This window comes from Triticum urartu, chromosome 4 (assembly GCF_003073215.2).
Source record: "Triticum urartu cultivar G1812 chromosome 4, Tu2.1, whole genome shotgun sequence".
In the NCBI taxonomy this organism is placed as follows: Eukaryota; Viridiplantae; Streptophyta; class Magnoliopsida; order Poales; family Poaceae; genus Triticum; species Triticum urartu.
Genome location: NC_053025.1, coordinates 42,325,291 through 42,340,820, shown reverse-complemented (window position 1 = coordinate 42,340,820; position 15,530 = coordinate 42,325,291). Strand labels below are relative to the sequence as shown.

The following is a 15,530-nucleotide window of genomic DNA, read 5'->3' as shown; positions in this document are numbered from 1 at the left end:
CAACAGGCAAGTCAGTCAAAGTCCATACTTCGTTTTCATACATGGATCCTATCTCGGATTTCATGGCATCTAGCCATTTGTCGGAATCCGGGCCCGCCATCGCTTCTTCATAGTTCGAAGGTTCACCGTTGTCTAACAACATGATTTCCAAGATAGGGTTGCCGTACCACTCTGGTGCGGAACGTGTCCTTGTGGACCTTCGAATTTCAGTAGGAGCTTGATCAGAAGTATCTTGATCATTATCATTAACTTCCTCTCTAGTCGGTGCAGGCACCTCAGGAACATTTTCTTGAGTTGCGCCATTTACCGGTTCAAGAGGTAATACCTCATCAAGCTCTACTTTCCTCCCACTTACTTCTCTCGAGAGAAACTCTTTCTCTAGAAAGGACCCATTCTTGGCAACAAAGATCTTGCCTTCAGATCTGAGGTAGAAGGTGTACCCAATAGTTTCTTTTGGGTATCCTATGAAGACGCATTTTTCCGACTTGGGTTCGAGCTTCTCAGGTTGAAGTTTCTTCACATAAGCATCGCATCCCCAAACTTTTAGAAACGACAGCTTAGGTTTCTTTCCAAACCATAATTCATATGGTGTCGTCTCAACGGATTTCGACGGAGCCCTATTTAAAGTGAATGCGGTAGTCTCTAAAGCATAGCCCCAAAAAGATAGCGGTAAATCAGTAAGAGACATCATAGACCGCACCATATCCAATAGAGTGCGATTACGACGTTCGGACACACCGTTACGCTGAGGTGTTCCAGGCGGCGTGAGTTGTGAAACTATTCCACATTTTCTTAAGTGTGTGCCAAATTCGTGACTCAAGTATTCTCCTCCACGATCTGATCGTAGAAACTTGATTTTCCTGTCATGTTGATTTTCAACCTCACTTTGAAATTCCTTGAACTTTTCAAAGGTTTCAGACTTGTGTTTCATTAAATAGACATACCCATATCTACTCAAGTCATCAGTGAGGGTGAGAACATAACGATAGCCACTGCGAGCCTCAACACTCATTGGACCGCACACATCAGTATGTATGATTTCCAATAAGTTGGTTGCTCGCTCCATTGTTCCTGAGAACGGAGTCTTGGTCATTTTACCCATGAGGCATGGTTCGCACGTGTCAAATGATTCATAATCAAGAGACTCTAAAAGTCCATCTGCATGGAGCTTCTTCATGCGTTTGACACCTATGTGACCAAGGCGGCAGTGCCACAAGTATGTGGGACTATCATTATCAACCTTACATCTTTTGGTACTCACATTATGAACATGTGTAGTAATACGCCCGAGATTCATTAAGAATAAACCATTCACCATAGGAGCATGACCATAAAACATATCTCTCATATAAATGGAACAACCATTATTCTCAGATTTAAATGAGTAGCCATCTCGAATTAAACGAGATCCCGATACAATGTTCATGCTCAAAGCTGGCACTAAATAACAGTTATTGAGGTTTAAAACTAATCCCGTAGGTAAATGCAGAGGCAGCGTGCCGACGGCGATCACATCGACCTTGGAACCATTCCCGACGCGCATCGTCACCTCGTCCTTCGCCAGTCTCCGTCTATTCCGCAGCTCCTGCTGTGAGTTACAAATATGAGCAACGGCACCGGTATCAAATACCCAGGAGTCACTACGAGTACTGGTAAGGTACACATCAATTACATGTATATCAAATATACCTTTGGTGTTGCCGGCCTTCTTGTCCGCTAAGTATTTGGGGCAGTTCCGTTTCCAGTGACCCTTCCCTTTGCAATCAAAGCACTCCGTCTCAGGCTTGGGTCCATTATTTGGCTTCTTCCCGGCAGCTTGCTTGCCGGGCGCGGCAACTTCCTTGCCGTCCTTCTTGAAGTTCTTTTTACCCTTGCCTTTCTTGAACTTAGTGGTTTTATTGACCATCAACACTTGATGCTCCTTCTTGACTTCTACCTCCGCTGATTTCAGCATTGAGAACAACTCAGGAATGGTCTTTTGCATCCCCTGCATGTTGAAGTTCATCACAAAGCTCTTGTAGCTTGGTGGAAGCGACTGGAGGATTCTGTCAATGACCGCCTCATCCGGGAGATTAACTCCCAGCTGAGACAAGCGGTTATGCAACCCAGACATAGTGAGTATGTGCTCACTGACAGAACTATTTTCCTCCATCTTACAGCTGAAGAACTTATCGGAGACTTCATATCTCTCGATCCGGGCATGAGCTTGAAAAACCATTTTCAGCTCTTCGAACATCTCATATGCTCCATGTCTCTCAAAACGCTTTTGGAGCCCCGGCTCTAAGCTGTAAAGCATGCCGCACTGAACGAGGGAGTAGTCGTCAACACGTGTCTGCCAAGCGTTCATAACGTCTTGGTTCTGTGGGACGGGTGGATCACCTAGCGGTGCTTGTAGGACATAATCTTTCTTGGCAGCTATGAGGATGATCCTCAGGTTCCGGACCCAGTCCGTATAGTTGCTGCCATCGTCTTTCAGCTTGGTTTTCTCTAGGAACGTGTTGAAGTTGAGGACTACGTTGGCCATTTGATCTACAAGACATATTGCAAAGATTTTAGACTAAGTTCATGATAATTAAGTTCATCTAATCAAATTATTAATGAACTCCCACTTAGATTAGACATCCCTCTAGTCATCTAAGTATTGCATGATCCGAGTTGACTAGGCCGTGTCCGATCATCACGTGAGACGGACTAGTCAACGTCGGTGAACATCTTCATGTTGATTGTATCCTCTATACGACTCATGCTCGACCTTTCGGTCTTCTGTGTTCCGAGGCCATGTCTGTACATGCTAGGCTCGTCAAGTTAACCCTAAGTGTTTTGCATGTGTTCCGAGGCCATGTCTGTACATGCTAGGCTCGTCAACACCCGTTGTATGTGAACGTAAGGATCCATCACACCTGATCATCACGGCGTGCTTAGAAACGACAAACTTTAGGAACGGTGCACAGTTAGGGGAGAACACTTCTTGAAATTGTTATGAGGGATCATCTTATTTACTACCGTCGTTCTAAGTAAACAAGATGCAAAACATGATAAACATCACATGTAATCAAATAATTAACGTGACATGATATGGCCAATATCACATAGCTCCTTTGATCTCCATCTTGGGGCTCCATGATCATCTTGTCACCGGCTTGACACCATGATCTCCATCATCATGATCTCCATCATCGTGTCTCCATGAAGTTGCTCGCCAACTATTACTTCTACTACTATGGCTAACGCGTTTAGCAATAAAGTAAAGTAATTTACATGGCGTTTCTCGATGACACGCAGGTCATATAAAAGAATAAAGACAACTCCTATGGCTCCTGCCGGTTGTCATACTCATCGACATGCAAGTCGTGATCCCTATTACAATAGCATGAACATCTCATACATCACATATAGATCATTCATCATTCATCACAACTTTGGCCATATCATATCACAAACCACTTGCTGCAAAAACAAGTTAGACGTCCTCTAATTGTTGTTGCAAGTTTTACGTGGCTGAATTAGGGTTCTAGCGAGAACGTCTTCTTACCTACGTTAAAGCCACAACGTGATTTGTCAACTTCTATTTACCCTTCATAAGGACCCTGTTCATCGAATCCGCTCCAACTAAAGTGGGAGAGACAGACACCCGCCAGCCACCTTATGAAACTAGTGCATGTTAGTCGGTGGAACCGGTCTCACGTAAGCGTACGTGTAAGGTTGGTCCGGGCCGCTTCATCCCACAATACCGCTGAAGCAAGAAAAGACTAGTAACGGCAAGAAGGTTGACAAATCTACGCCCACAACAAATTGTGTTCTACTCGCGCAAGAAGAACTACGCATAGACCTAGCTCATGATGCCACTGTTGGGGAACGTTGCAGAAAACAAAAATTTTCCTACTCGTTGCACCAAGATCATCTAGGATTTCATCTAGCAATGAGTCATTGGATGCATCTACATACCTTTGTAGATCGCGCACGGAAGCGTTCAAAAGAATGGTGATGATGTAGTCGAACACGACGTGATCCAAATCACCGATGACCAAGCGCCGAACGGACGGCACCTCCGCGTTCAACACACGTACGGGACGGGAGACGTCTCCTCCTTCTTGATCCAGCAAGGGGAAGGAGAGGTTGATGAAGATCCAGCAGCACGACGGCGTGGTGGTGGATGCAGGGCGTCACAGTAGCAGGGCTTCGCCTATACTACGCGAGAGAGACGTAACGGGGAGAGAGGGAGGCGCCAGGGGCTGGTTATGAAATCCCTCCTCTCCCCCACTATATATAGGAGGGCCAGGGGGGGTGGTGCGCAGCCTAGGAGATCTGATCTCCTAGGTGCGGCGGCCAGGGGGAGGATTCCCTCCCCCCCAAGGCACCTAGAGGTGCCTTCCACCACTTGGACTCCTCCCCCATGGAAACCCTAGGCGCATGGGCCTAGTGGGGCTGGTGCCCTTGGCCCATGAGGCCAAGGCGCACCCCCTACAGCCCATGTGGCCCCCCGGGACAGGTGGCCCCACCCGGTGGGCCCCCGGGACCCCTCCGGTGGTCCCGGTACAATACCGATAACCCCGAAACTTGTCCCGATGGCCGAAACAGCATTTCCTATATATAATTCTTTACCTCCGGACCATTCCGGAACTCCTCGTGACGTCCGGGATCTCATCCGGGACTCCGAACAACATTTGGGTTTCTGCATATACATATCTTCACAACCCTAGCGTCACCGAACCTTAAGTGTGTAGACCCTACGGGTTCGGGAGACAAGCAGACATGACCGAGACGACTCTCCGGTCAATAACCAACAGCGGGATCTGGATACCCATGTTGGCTCCCACATGCTCCACGATGATCTCATCGGATGAACCACGATGTCGAGGATTCAATCAACCCCGTATGCAATTCCCTTTGTCAATCGATATGTTACTTGCCCGAGATTCGATCGTCGGTATCCCAATACCTCGTTCAATCTCGTTACCGGCAAGTCACTTTACTCGTACCGTAATGCATGATCCCGTGACCAGACACTTGGTCACTTTGACTCATTATGATGATGCACTACCGAGTGGGCCCAGTGATACCTCTCCGTCATACGGAGTGACAAATCCCAGTCTTGATCCATGTCACCCAACAGACACCTTCGGAGATACCCGTAGTCTACCTTTATAGTCACCCAGTTACGTTGTGACATTTGGTATACCCAAAGCACTCCTACGGTATCCGGGAGTTACACGATCTCATGGTCTAAGGAAAGGATACTTTGACATTGGAAAACTCTAGCAAACGAACTATAGGATCTTGTGCTATGTTTAGGATTGGGTCTTGTCCATCACATCATTATCCTAATGATGTGATCTCGTTATCAATGACATCCAATGTCCATAGTCAGGAAACCATGACTATCTGTCGATCAACGAGCTAGTCAACTAGAGGCTTACTAGGGACATGTTGGTGTCTGTTATTCACACATGTATTACGATTTCCGGATAACACAATTATAGCATGAATAAAGACAATTATCATGAACAAGGAAATATAATAATAATGCTTTTATTATTGCCTCTAGGGCATATTTCCAACACGCGGAGCTCAATAATTATGGTGTAGAACTCTGGGCAAGCTTCGGTCTCTCTAATTAAGTTGTGAAGATTCCCCCGAGCAATTTGTACATGTTCGGCGACTGCCCCCAAGGTTCCATTTGTACGGGTTCGGTGACTGTACCCAAGGGTCGCCATTTGTACGGGTTCGGTGACCGCCCTCAAGGGTCCCCAAGTGGAATCATGGCATCTTGCATTGTGTAAGTGCGCGAGGAGATTACGGTGACCCTAGTGGAATTTTGGGGAACATTGTGCCTCCACACAACTTCAAACGGAGATTAGCATCCGCAAGGGTGTGAACTTCGGGATACATCGTCATCTCTGCGTGCCTCGATTATCTCTTACCCGAGCCATTTACTTATGCACTTTACTTTGTGATAGTCATAACGTTTCATGTTATATATCTTGCTATCACTTAGTTGTTTATCTTGCTTAGCATAAGTTGCTGGTGCACATATATGAGCCTAGTTGATTTAGTTTTTGTGCTTGATAAATTAAACTCTAGTTTTATTCCGCATTTGTTCAAGCCTAAAGCGTAATTATTTTAAAGCACCTATTCACCCTCCCTCCTCTAGCGACATCCACGATCTTTCATCCTTGTTTCGATCTTTGGTGCTCACATACCGGCGAGCCCTAGGAATGAGGTAGAGACAAGAGAAGAAATTGTTGCACAAGAATAAGAGAGAGAGAGAGAGAGAGAGAGAGAGAGAGGGGGGGGGAGCAAATGAAAAGGAATAAGAAAGACATCGCACAATATGCCAGGACTTTTCATTGGCCATGACAATGAAAAGGAAGTTCTTGCTGCAGTAGACTACGAAGACGATAACTGCGGGTAGGTGGAACGAGCGCGGGGGGAGAGGGGTGGTTGTCGATCACTCTTCGTTGCGGTCAGCAACGAAAAGTCTCTCTCCGTCTGTGGTGGCCTCGGAAACTCCATCTTCATCCGAGGTAGCCACGAAAACTATCTCTTCGTCCTAGTCGGATATGAAAAGCGGCTCTTCGGTGGCGGCAACTACAACAAGATGATACAATCATAATTTTTGAAATTGGGATCATATTTTCGGATTTCATAAAAAAAGATCCACGCGATTGATGTGAAGTACCCAGTTGGGCTGAAGGGGTTTCATATGGTCATCTTGCTGTCAATTGTCCGTACTTCAACTCTCTTTTCTCTTTGAAACTTCTGATCTATTCATTATTAACCATGACAATACAAATAACCTCAGAGATAATAAAAATTACAATCAGATCTATATACCACCTAGCGAGGACTATAACCACTGGAACAAGCTAAAGACGCGCCATTGTCATCGCCCCTCCCTCACTGGAGACAGGCAAATCTTGTTGTTGTGCCAAGCTCCCATAGGACCAATGCACCGGAGCAACAATCATTGCTGCTGAAGAAAGTCGTAGACCGGAGGGGTCAAATCTGTAAACACCCGAACAAAGATGAACGAACACAAGATCCAGAAAGATCCACCGAAGACCAGCACCGACCGGGTCTGCGAGATCTGACTACGACACACGTCCACACGTCCTCCGATGAAGCTAGACACACTATCGAAATGGGAATCGAATGTGGGAGACATTATTCCTACCGAGGGACATCACTACCGTCACACAACCCTAATGAAGACACTAAACCAAACAAAAGCGGGAGTAGAGTCCCTCCCGCGGGTGGGGGCTGAGGTCCTCCACTATTATTTGGCCCATAGGCCATAGCAGACGGGGTGGACTGGCGGCAGTGCCGATGGGAGGAGGAGGAAAGACTGAGATCTTTTTTTTTTTGTAGAGGAGGAAAGAGGCTAGCCAACTGTTTTGTAAAGATCCAAGTTGAGCCTCCATACTTCAACTCGAAGCAGTGAACCTGCCATATGCGTGATGGTCGATGGACCTCGATAAGCAGCTCTGGAAATAAAGAAATGTAATGGTGATGATTGTTTGACTGGACCATTTTGGATCCAGAGCACAATGTTGAATGCAAGATAACTTTTCAAGCTCAAAGAAGTAGGCCGAAAGCTTTGCAGGTCACGTCCCACTGTTTGTGATCTGTGAACTCGACGACTGAGACTTTTGAGCGGTACGTCAACCCGATCCACATCGAACAAACAGTGGTACGGGTTGGCCGCTGATCCATCCAGCACGGCAACACCTCACAAACCAAGAGGCGCTCGACCAAGTCGGCAACCTCCTCTGACTTTCTGCCCTCAATCGGCCGGACAAATCATGCTGCCTGAGATCGACGGGAAACGTGGCCATAGTTCTGAAATCCACGAAGCCGCCGTCGACGCAAGCACGTACGTATTGGAGCACATAGTATCGCCTGCCATGTGATCTTGTTTCAAATCCCCGGTGAACCTACGTGGCACAAAGTCAGAGAGGGCGGCGGATCCAGCATGCAGTTTGGCTGAGCTGAACCGAAGCCTCCCTATATAAACGCACCGGCACCGCGCTGCAACCACAGATCGCACGACGCACAGAGACGAACGCGCAAGCATGGCCGCCACCATGAAGCTGTCACTCACCTTCGTCCTCCTCCTCTCCGGTAAGCCTCCATTCGCATCCTTGCTTGTGTTTTCTATGATCAAGCATCACTCCCTCTCACGATTATGTATCCTTGCCTGTGTTTGTTGCGGATCGAGCAGCGCTGGTGGTGTTCGGGGACGCGCAGGCGACCTGCGACAACATCCGGTGCATCCAGGGAGGGTACATCACCTGCAAGAACTACCCCGGCCAGAAGCTCGACGGGTGTGCCTGCGTGTGCGCGCCCGAGGACGGCAAGGGCTGCGTGCTCCACCTCGACAGCGGCTCCACCAACAAATGCACCAAGTACTGAACCGGATTACACGCGTTCGTCATTTTCATCTCTGCTCTCGTGTTTGAGTTCGAGCTAAATAAAGCTGCACGTGTGTCGTACGTACATGGAGTAAATAACGAATGGAATGTAAGTTTGTGTCGTGGAATGAAATGGAATGCAATCCGTTGATCAAGTTTTGTAGCAGGGCTAAGCACCGGGGAAAAAAGCATTAGAAGGAAAGAAACTGAAAAAACACAGACCTAGCTCAGTTTTTGGACCCCGGTAGTTGGCGAACTCGTTTGCTGTGAGGGATGACATTTGCGAACGTTTTTCTTGGCAGATTCTTCAGAGATGCATGCCATTTTCTTCAGAGACACATGGCTGGGAAGAATAAAATTTGACGCAAAAACGAGCGGAAACTGTTAGCGTTTGATCTCGCGTCGCAACTAAAACCATCAGCAAGCGTTCGTGGAATAACCGAGGAATGGAATGCTAGATTGTGTCGTGCAAATATGCAATGGGTAACAGGACAAAGCACATACAAAAAGAAAGAGAAACAAGCATCGGTAGTAAGAAAAAGAAACTGAAAAAAAAAACAGAACTAGCTAGCACTTTTTTTGAGGATCTCCAGAACTAGGTAGCTGTATTTGAAACAACTAAGCGAGCGCACATGATCAGAGCATTGCACTAACCCAGGTCCAGCTGGATTGGGACGAACTCCTCCGTGACGTCCATAGATATTGCATTAGAGTATCTCCAACATTAACCTCTAAGACGGACATTGTATTTGTCCGCGAAATCATGGGAAGACAAACTCGAGCTCCACACCTGCTCCTGAGCTGCTGAGGCTTGAGAGGAAGCCTCATTGCAGAAGGGGGCGATGTCAGCATCCCTGATAGAGCAACCCTACTATCTAGTGACCAAGACAACTCGTTGCGAGTTATGATCGTCTCTGCAAGGCTAACCAGGGTCACTGGGCCTACTAGGTGTGCGAAGGACCGACCCATCCTCAACACTACTAAATGCCAACTGCAAGATAGAGGGATATCGAGGGGAACTCCTATTCGACACCTTGTGCGCCCGCTACCAAAGTGACACTCATGCGCCAACTCGCATGGGCTGGCCCAACAACAGTCATTCATGCGCTCGTGCGTCTCGGGCTGCTCGCTCGCTCTCATGGTTGATCAATTGACTGTGAATTTCAAATATAGTTTACGAATTTGAACAAAATAGCGAAATTCAAAAAAAAATGTTCATGAACTCGAAAAAAGTTCACAAAAACTTAAAAGTTCGTGATTTTTAGAAAATATCGTGAACTGAAAAAAAGTTCATAGATTTGGAAAAAAATCATGAAATTAATTTTCTTTCATGAATTTCGCAATATTTCACTATTTAAAAAAATTATTCACAAATATGAAAAATGTTCATGAAATAAAAAAAGTTCTCAAATAGGACATTGCTTGTCATTTTCAAAAACATTCACGAACTTGAAAAAAGTCCATACAAATTAAAAGGAAAAAGAAAAAACATAAAAGAAAGAGAAAAGGAAATAAAAAAGAAATGTGAGGACAAATGAGAAAACAAAAAACATGAAAACTGAACAAAATTGGTGAAATGCAAAGAACAAAAAAGCCCGGCCATAATAAACATGAAGAGAACCTTCTAAAAGATTCCCAAAACTGGTGCTGGGAAGAGACACTTTTCGTCTAGTCCATTACGCTAGCCAAGAGATCGAGCATAGGTGCGAGTTAATAATAAGCCCGTAATTGGCGCCTTAAGAGAGACCCTTAGGCCCCTCGCCCCTCGCATCGCCCCCGCGGGCGACCCGGGGGGAAAACCCTAGCCGCTGCCCCTCGAGTCTCCTCCTCCTCTCCCCCTCCTCGCCGCCGTCCATAGAGCCGCCGGGCGAAGCCTGGCCGGCTGGGCGGCGGCGGGGCTTCTCCCCATCCTCTCCGTCTTGGCTGGCGCGGGACAGCGGGATTCAGAGGAACGTGGGGTCCGGCGGCGCGGCGGGCGGGTCTCCCATCGGCGTCGTGCGCGGCGCGGCGGTGGCGACCTGCGTGTCGTGAGGTGGTGGCTGCATTGTCTTGACCGGTGGTCGCGGGTGCCGCCGGATCCAGATCGGATCCATCTGGATCCTTTCTTCGGACTCCGTCGGCCGCCGCAGGGTGGTGATGATCGTCGCTGACCACGTCGGATCATTGGATTCGGCGTTTGGAGATCTACAAGGAGTTCTTCTCGATCCTCCTTTCCGGTGGGTTGAGCCTCATGGCCCTTTCATCTTCGCGGGTTTCGGATCATGGCTTGCTGGATCCGGAGTACACAGAGGTTTGGTGGCATGGGATGGGGACCGGAGGAAACTTTGGTCGGCGTGTTCGGCCCGGCATCGGCGACGTCACTTGACGCCGTTACCCTTCCTGGAGGCGAAGCCGAGGCCCCTCCTATCCACCCCTGAACCCCTTCCGGACGAAAGTCCAAAATTCAGTCTGGATTGGGCGGCGGCGGCGTCCTGCGTGTCGTATCCTCCATGGAGGCGCTGTCTTGGGAGGAACTGTTGTTCGGGGGAGAGATGTTGTGGATGGTGGGCTCCGAGTAGCTCCAGCAGTGGTGATGGTGTGGAGGTTGCCAGGTGGTGCGGTGTTGTATCTACCGTGTCATTGACGACGAGTGGTGGTGGCATGGTGCAGCTGCATATCGACGACGGATGCGGCTGGATGGACGAGCGCAGGGTGGTCGAGCTGTTTGGCGCCATTGTGGCGTCGACGGCAGGTCTGGCAAGGTTTGTGCGTCAGTACCTGCTCTGGAGATGGATCGGTGGAAGAAGGTGGCGACAGCCTCGGTGAGTGCGCCGGACCGGCATGTGACCCAATCCCGGTGTGTGGCTAGGATGGGGCATCCGGCATTAGGTGTTAGGATTTGGTGTGATGTCTGTTTGGTATTAGGCTCGGACATTCGGCACCACTGCATCAAGGGGTAGGAGTAGCGACATATGTTGCCTAGATGGTGACTTCAGGCTTACTGATGTACTACTTTGTAAGGTCTTTTGTGCTTAATAATTAATAAAGTGGTCGTATGCATCGTCCAGATGCAGAGGCCGGGGGTGCATCCTCCTTTTCTAAAAAAAACTGGCGCCTTAAGCGCTGAATAGGATCTAGGTTTCGAGTTGATCAGGTGAAACGACTACGGCACCAGCGACTTCTCTTCTTCGTGTTCATCTCCTTCCACATTCCTTGCATGTAATTGCTACTAGTTACTCATATCAAGAGAGAGAGACTACTAAAGAAAACATTATACACAGAATCTTAGCAGCAGCGCGGCACAAAAAGAGGCGCTACTGCTAATTAGCAGTAGCGAGGTTAAGAGAAACACGCTACTGATGTAAATTTAGCAGTAGCGCGTGATGTGTAAACCGCGCTGCTACAAAAATCCACCGACAGTACCAACAACCTAAGTTTACTAGCAGCACGGCGTCGCGATGCGCGCTACTGCTAATGCAATAGTAGTAACGCACTTTTTAGTCACGTCGCTGCTGCTAAATTTGAAATTGTCCACACGGTTAGCCCGTTTAGCAGTAGCGCGTGTGACGAAAGGGCGCTGCTGCTACACTCTTAGCAGTAGTGCATTTTTCCTCCCGCGCTACTGCTAAGACGCAGGACCCCACCACCTTTTCGCACCCCCTCCCCCATCTCCTCTCCTCCCTTTCCCCTACCTCCCCCACACCCTCCCCCATCTCCTCTCATCCTTTTCCCCTACCTCCCACATGCATCCTCCCTACTCTTCTTCTTCCTCAATACTTCTCCCCCCATTACTCTTCCTCTTCTACCTGTCTTTCTCTCTCTTCATTACTCCTAGCTAACACCGCCTTCATTAATGCATCTTCTTTCTCTTTTTCCTTCCCCTCCACTAGTTGAAATTGTCTCCTTCCAAATTAGCTAGCTAGGTAGATGTAGCATTTAGTCAAGTGACCAATATTTTCCCCCTAACTAGATCTATCTTTGTCAAGAAGAGCTTTGTGCACTTTTGATCTCCCTACATCATCATCTCCACCGTGTGATCGATCTCAAGAAAGAGGTGATTAAAATTTCATGCTTTTGCAAAATGGGAATATGTGTATGTGTGTGATATGATAATTGGGCAATATGAAGGAAATTGTGTGTGTGGCATGTGTTGATGCCAAATTGTGCTTTTGAGTTGCCTATGTTTTGCCGAAATGTCAATTTATTTCTGTTTCGGCGAATTCCGGGCAAATCTCTAGATCTATATATGTCCTATTTTTAGGGAAGGTCATGCCGAATTTTTGTATGACTTTGATGCATGCACGCATTTTTATAATCAATTTGTTTATTATTACCATGCAGACGTTCATGATGGTCAGTGGAACGATGGTGGAGACCAGCCGCCTGGTGTTAGTGTTGGTTTGCCCGTTAACAAGCACGATGGGAGGCTCAAAGGAGAAGGTCACTCCAATGGTCGCAGGGAACTGCACGTGGCATACTCAGATCGACGCAACGACTTTGACTGAGCAAACTTGGTAGTGCTACAACACCTAGACGAAGTAGATCCTTTCGTGGCACTGCACAAAGAAATTATCACAAAGAAGTATCGTGACCGGGGGTATGCAGGACGGACGCCGAAGTTACTAGAGAGCACAACTCCACTTTTCTGCATTGGTTCAAAGAGCATATTATTGCTAATCCCCTGGAGGAGGGCTCTCAGGACGGATTGCTCATATACGCCTTAGCACATGGCCCCTCGCCCAACCTCCTAACCTATCAGGCATACGATATCAACGGATACACGTTCTACACTGAGGCCAAAGATATGGACAGTGATGATCAGAACTCAGGGGTGACGATGGAATGCATGACCGGCAGCGACAACGGCGCAACTGAAAGATTTTATGGAAGGGTCGAGGAGATCTGGGAGCTTGACTACTCTGGACTACACAACACGACGATGTTTCGTGTCAGATGGGCTAAGAATGTCGAAAGAGAAAACCGGAATTTCACTACCATGACTATACCCGACGCCAAGAGCACTACCGTGAACGCTATCGCAAAAAATGAGCCATGGGTACACGCTAAGCACGTGACACAATGCTTCTTCATAAACGACCCGCGCAATCCCAGCCGTGTTGTCGTGAGGAGAGGCAAAAGGAACATCATTGGAATGGATGGAGTCGCCAACGAGGAAGACTATGATCAGTACGGCAACCCAATGAGGGAAGAAGATGATGATGATGATGAAGTATACGTCAAAAGAAGAACCAATACTACATTACCTAAGAAAATCGTACTCCATGGAAAAGGAAAAGTCACAATGAGGAGACCAATTATTCTTCAATGAACAAGAAGGGGAAGAAGCTGACTCAAAAACAAAAACATCAACACCGAGGAACCGTATGTTATCGGTCGAATGATGTAATATATATGTTCCAATTTTGTATACACACTTAGCCATTATTATGCATGGGTCCAATGATGTAATATATATGTTCCTATTTTGTATACATATTTAACCGTCAAATAATGCAATATATATCGCCCTCAGTTCCCTTCGTTAACTGCTCTCGAAAAAAATGTGAGAGAAAATAAAGGAAAAGAAAATAGAAGGAAACAAACAGGAAAACTGTTATATAGGTACTGGTTATAGCAGCGCGCTTTTTTGAGAGAAGAGCTACAACTAGTCAAGGTAGCAGTAGCGGTTTCTACACGAAACCGCTATAGCTACCTGGAGTAGCTATAGCGCGTTTTGCCTAAACGCGCTACTACTATACCCACTTAACCCTGAAAATCCCCACTCATCTCTTCATCCCGCCTCTTTTCCCCCAAATCCCCACACTCTCTCTTCCCCCATCGCGTCGTTGGAGCCCTCGCCGCGCCTCTACGCTCGCCCCCGACCCCGATGCCGACCAACTCCGGCCCCGACCCCGACCCCGGCTTCGGCCCCGGCGCTCGCCCACGGCCCCGGCCCCGACTCCGACCCCGGCTCCGGCCCGACGCTCGACCCCGACCCCTCCCAACCTCGCCGTCGTCGGGCCTGCACCCTCTGTAAGCCCCCCACCTCTCCTCCTCTCTCTGGTAGCTAGGGTTTTTGGTTAATTTAGTTAGGTTTTAGTTAGGGCAGATGGTTAATTAGGTTATATATTTAGTTATGAATTTAGCTAGGTTTTTTCTTCAAATTCTATATTTTTATTCCTTTTATATGCAAATTTGAAGTGGACAAGTGATATGTGGACATGTGATGTTTTGGACATGTCATATTTGGAAATTTGGACATGTCATTTGGACATGATGATTATGTGTAGGGTAAATGATCCGAGTGGCCTATGTTATGCCGGAATGTTCGATTCATTTCCGTTCCGGTGAATTTCAGGCGCTCGATATGTCCATTTTTTTAGCAAAGGTCATGCCGAAATTTTCCGTGAATTTTGGCATGATTTGTGCTAGATAATAGGCATATCGAGTGCTGGGAAACGACATTCCGGCAAACATAGATTTTGGCATGATTTTTTGTGAATTTTGGCATGATTTACAATGAGGGCCTGGAGGCCAAGAAGCAGAAAAAAGAAGTTTAGTCAGGCGGACATCGACTAGAAGGTGAAGCTTGCTGTCGAGAAAAAAGCAGCTGAGGACGCGAAAAAAATAGCCGAGGAGAAATGAGTTGCTACAACAGGCAGTCAATGCAGCTGTAACTGCCTGCTGAAATGATTTCGCTACTAACTTGGTTCCAGCTATCATCAACTGGACGAAGGAAAATACAGACAAGACGGTACATGTTTCTCGTTGCCCAGTTTCGTCGGCAACAACTCTGTGAACAACAACACCACCGCACCATCACTTGCTCACGCAACCGGGCCTCCCCTCGCAGTCGCTCCCGCTCATCGCTGCCCGTCCTCAGTCTCTGGCGCGCTAGGTGGGCCTTCGTCTTTGGCTGAGCTCGACGCCCTCACGGTAATTACATGTCGCACGAACACTATTCTGATCACGGGATCAGAATAATATTCTAATCACAACCCGAACTTCCTGAGTAACGCGCCTGAACTTCCCTGTGTACGAACCCGACCTTCGGGCTATCTTTGCAACCGTGGCTTCCCTCGCGAATTATTCTTGTTAGTCGTGTTCTATATGATGTTAGTGTAATCTAGAATCGTTTTT

The 15,530-nt window shown here is 47.6% G+C and overlaps 1 protein-coding gene across 1 annotated transcript; it reads left to right on the top strand.

Moving 5' to 3' along the window:
- Window positions 1–7,964: 7,964 nt before the first annotated feature.
- On the top strand, window positions 7,965–8,566 carry LOC125553489. The gene is made up of 2 exons (XM_048717263.1): window positions 7,965–8,121; window positions 8,222–8,566. Exons 1-2 carry the CDS (start codon window positions 8,073–8,075, stop codon window positions 8,410–8,412), a joined length of 240 nt encoding a protein of 79 aa, XP_048573220.1. The 5' UTR covers window positions 7,965–8,072; the 3' UTR covers window positions 8,413–8,566.
- Window positions 8,567–15,530: the final 6,964 nt, after the last annotated feature.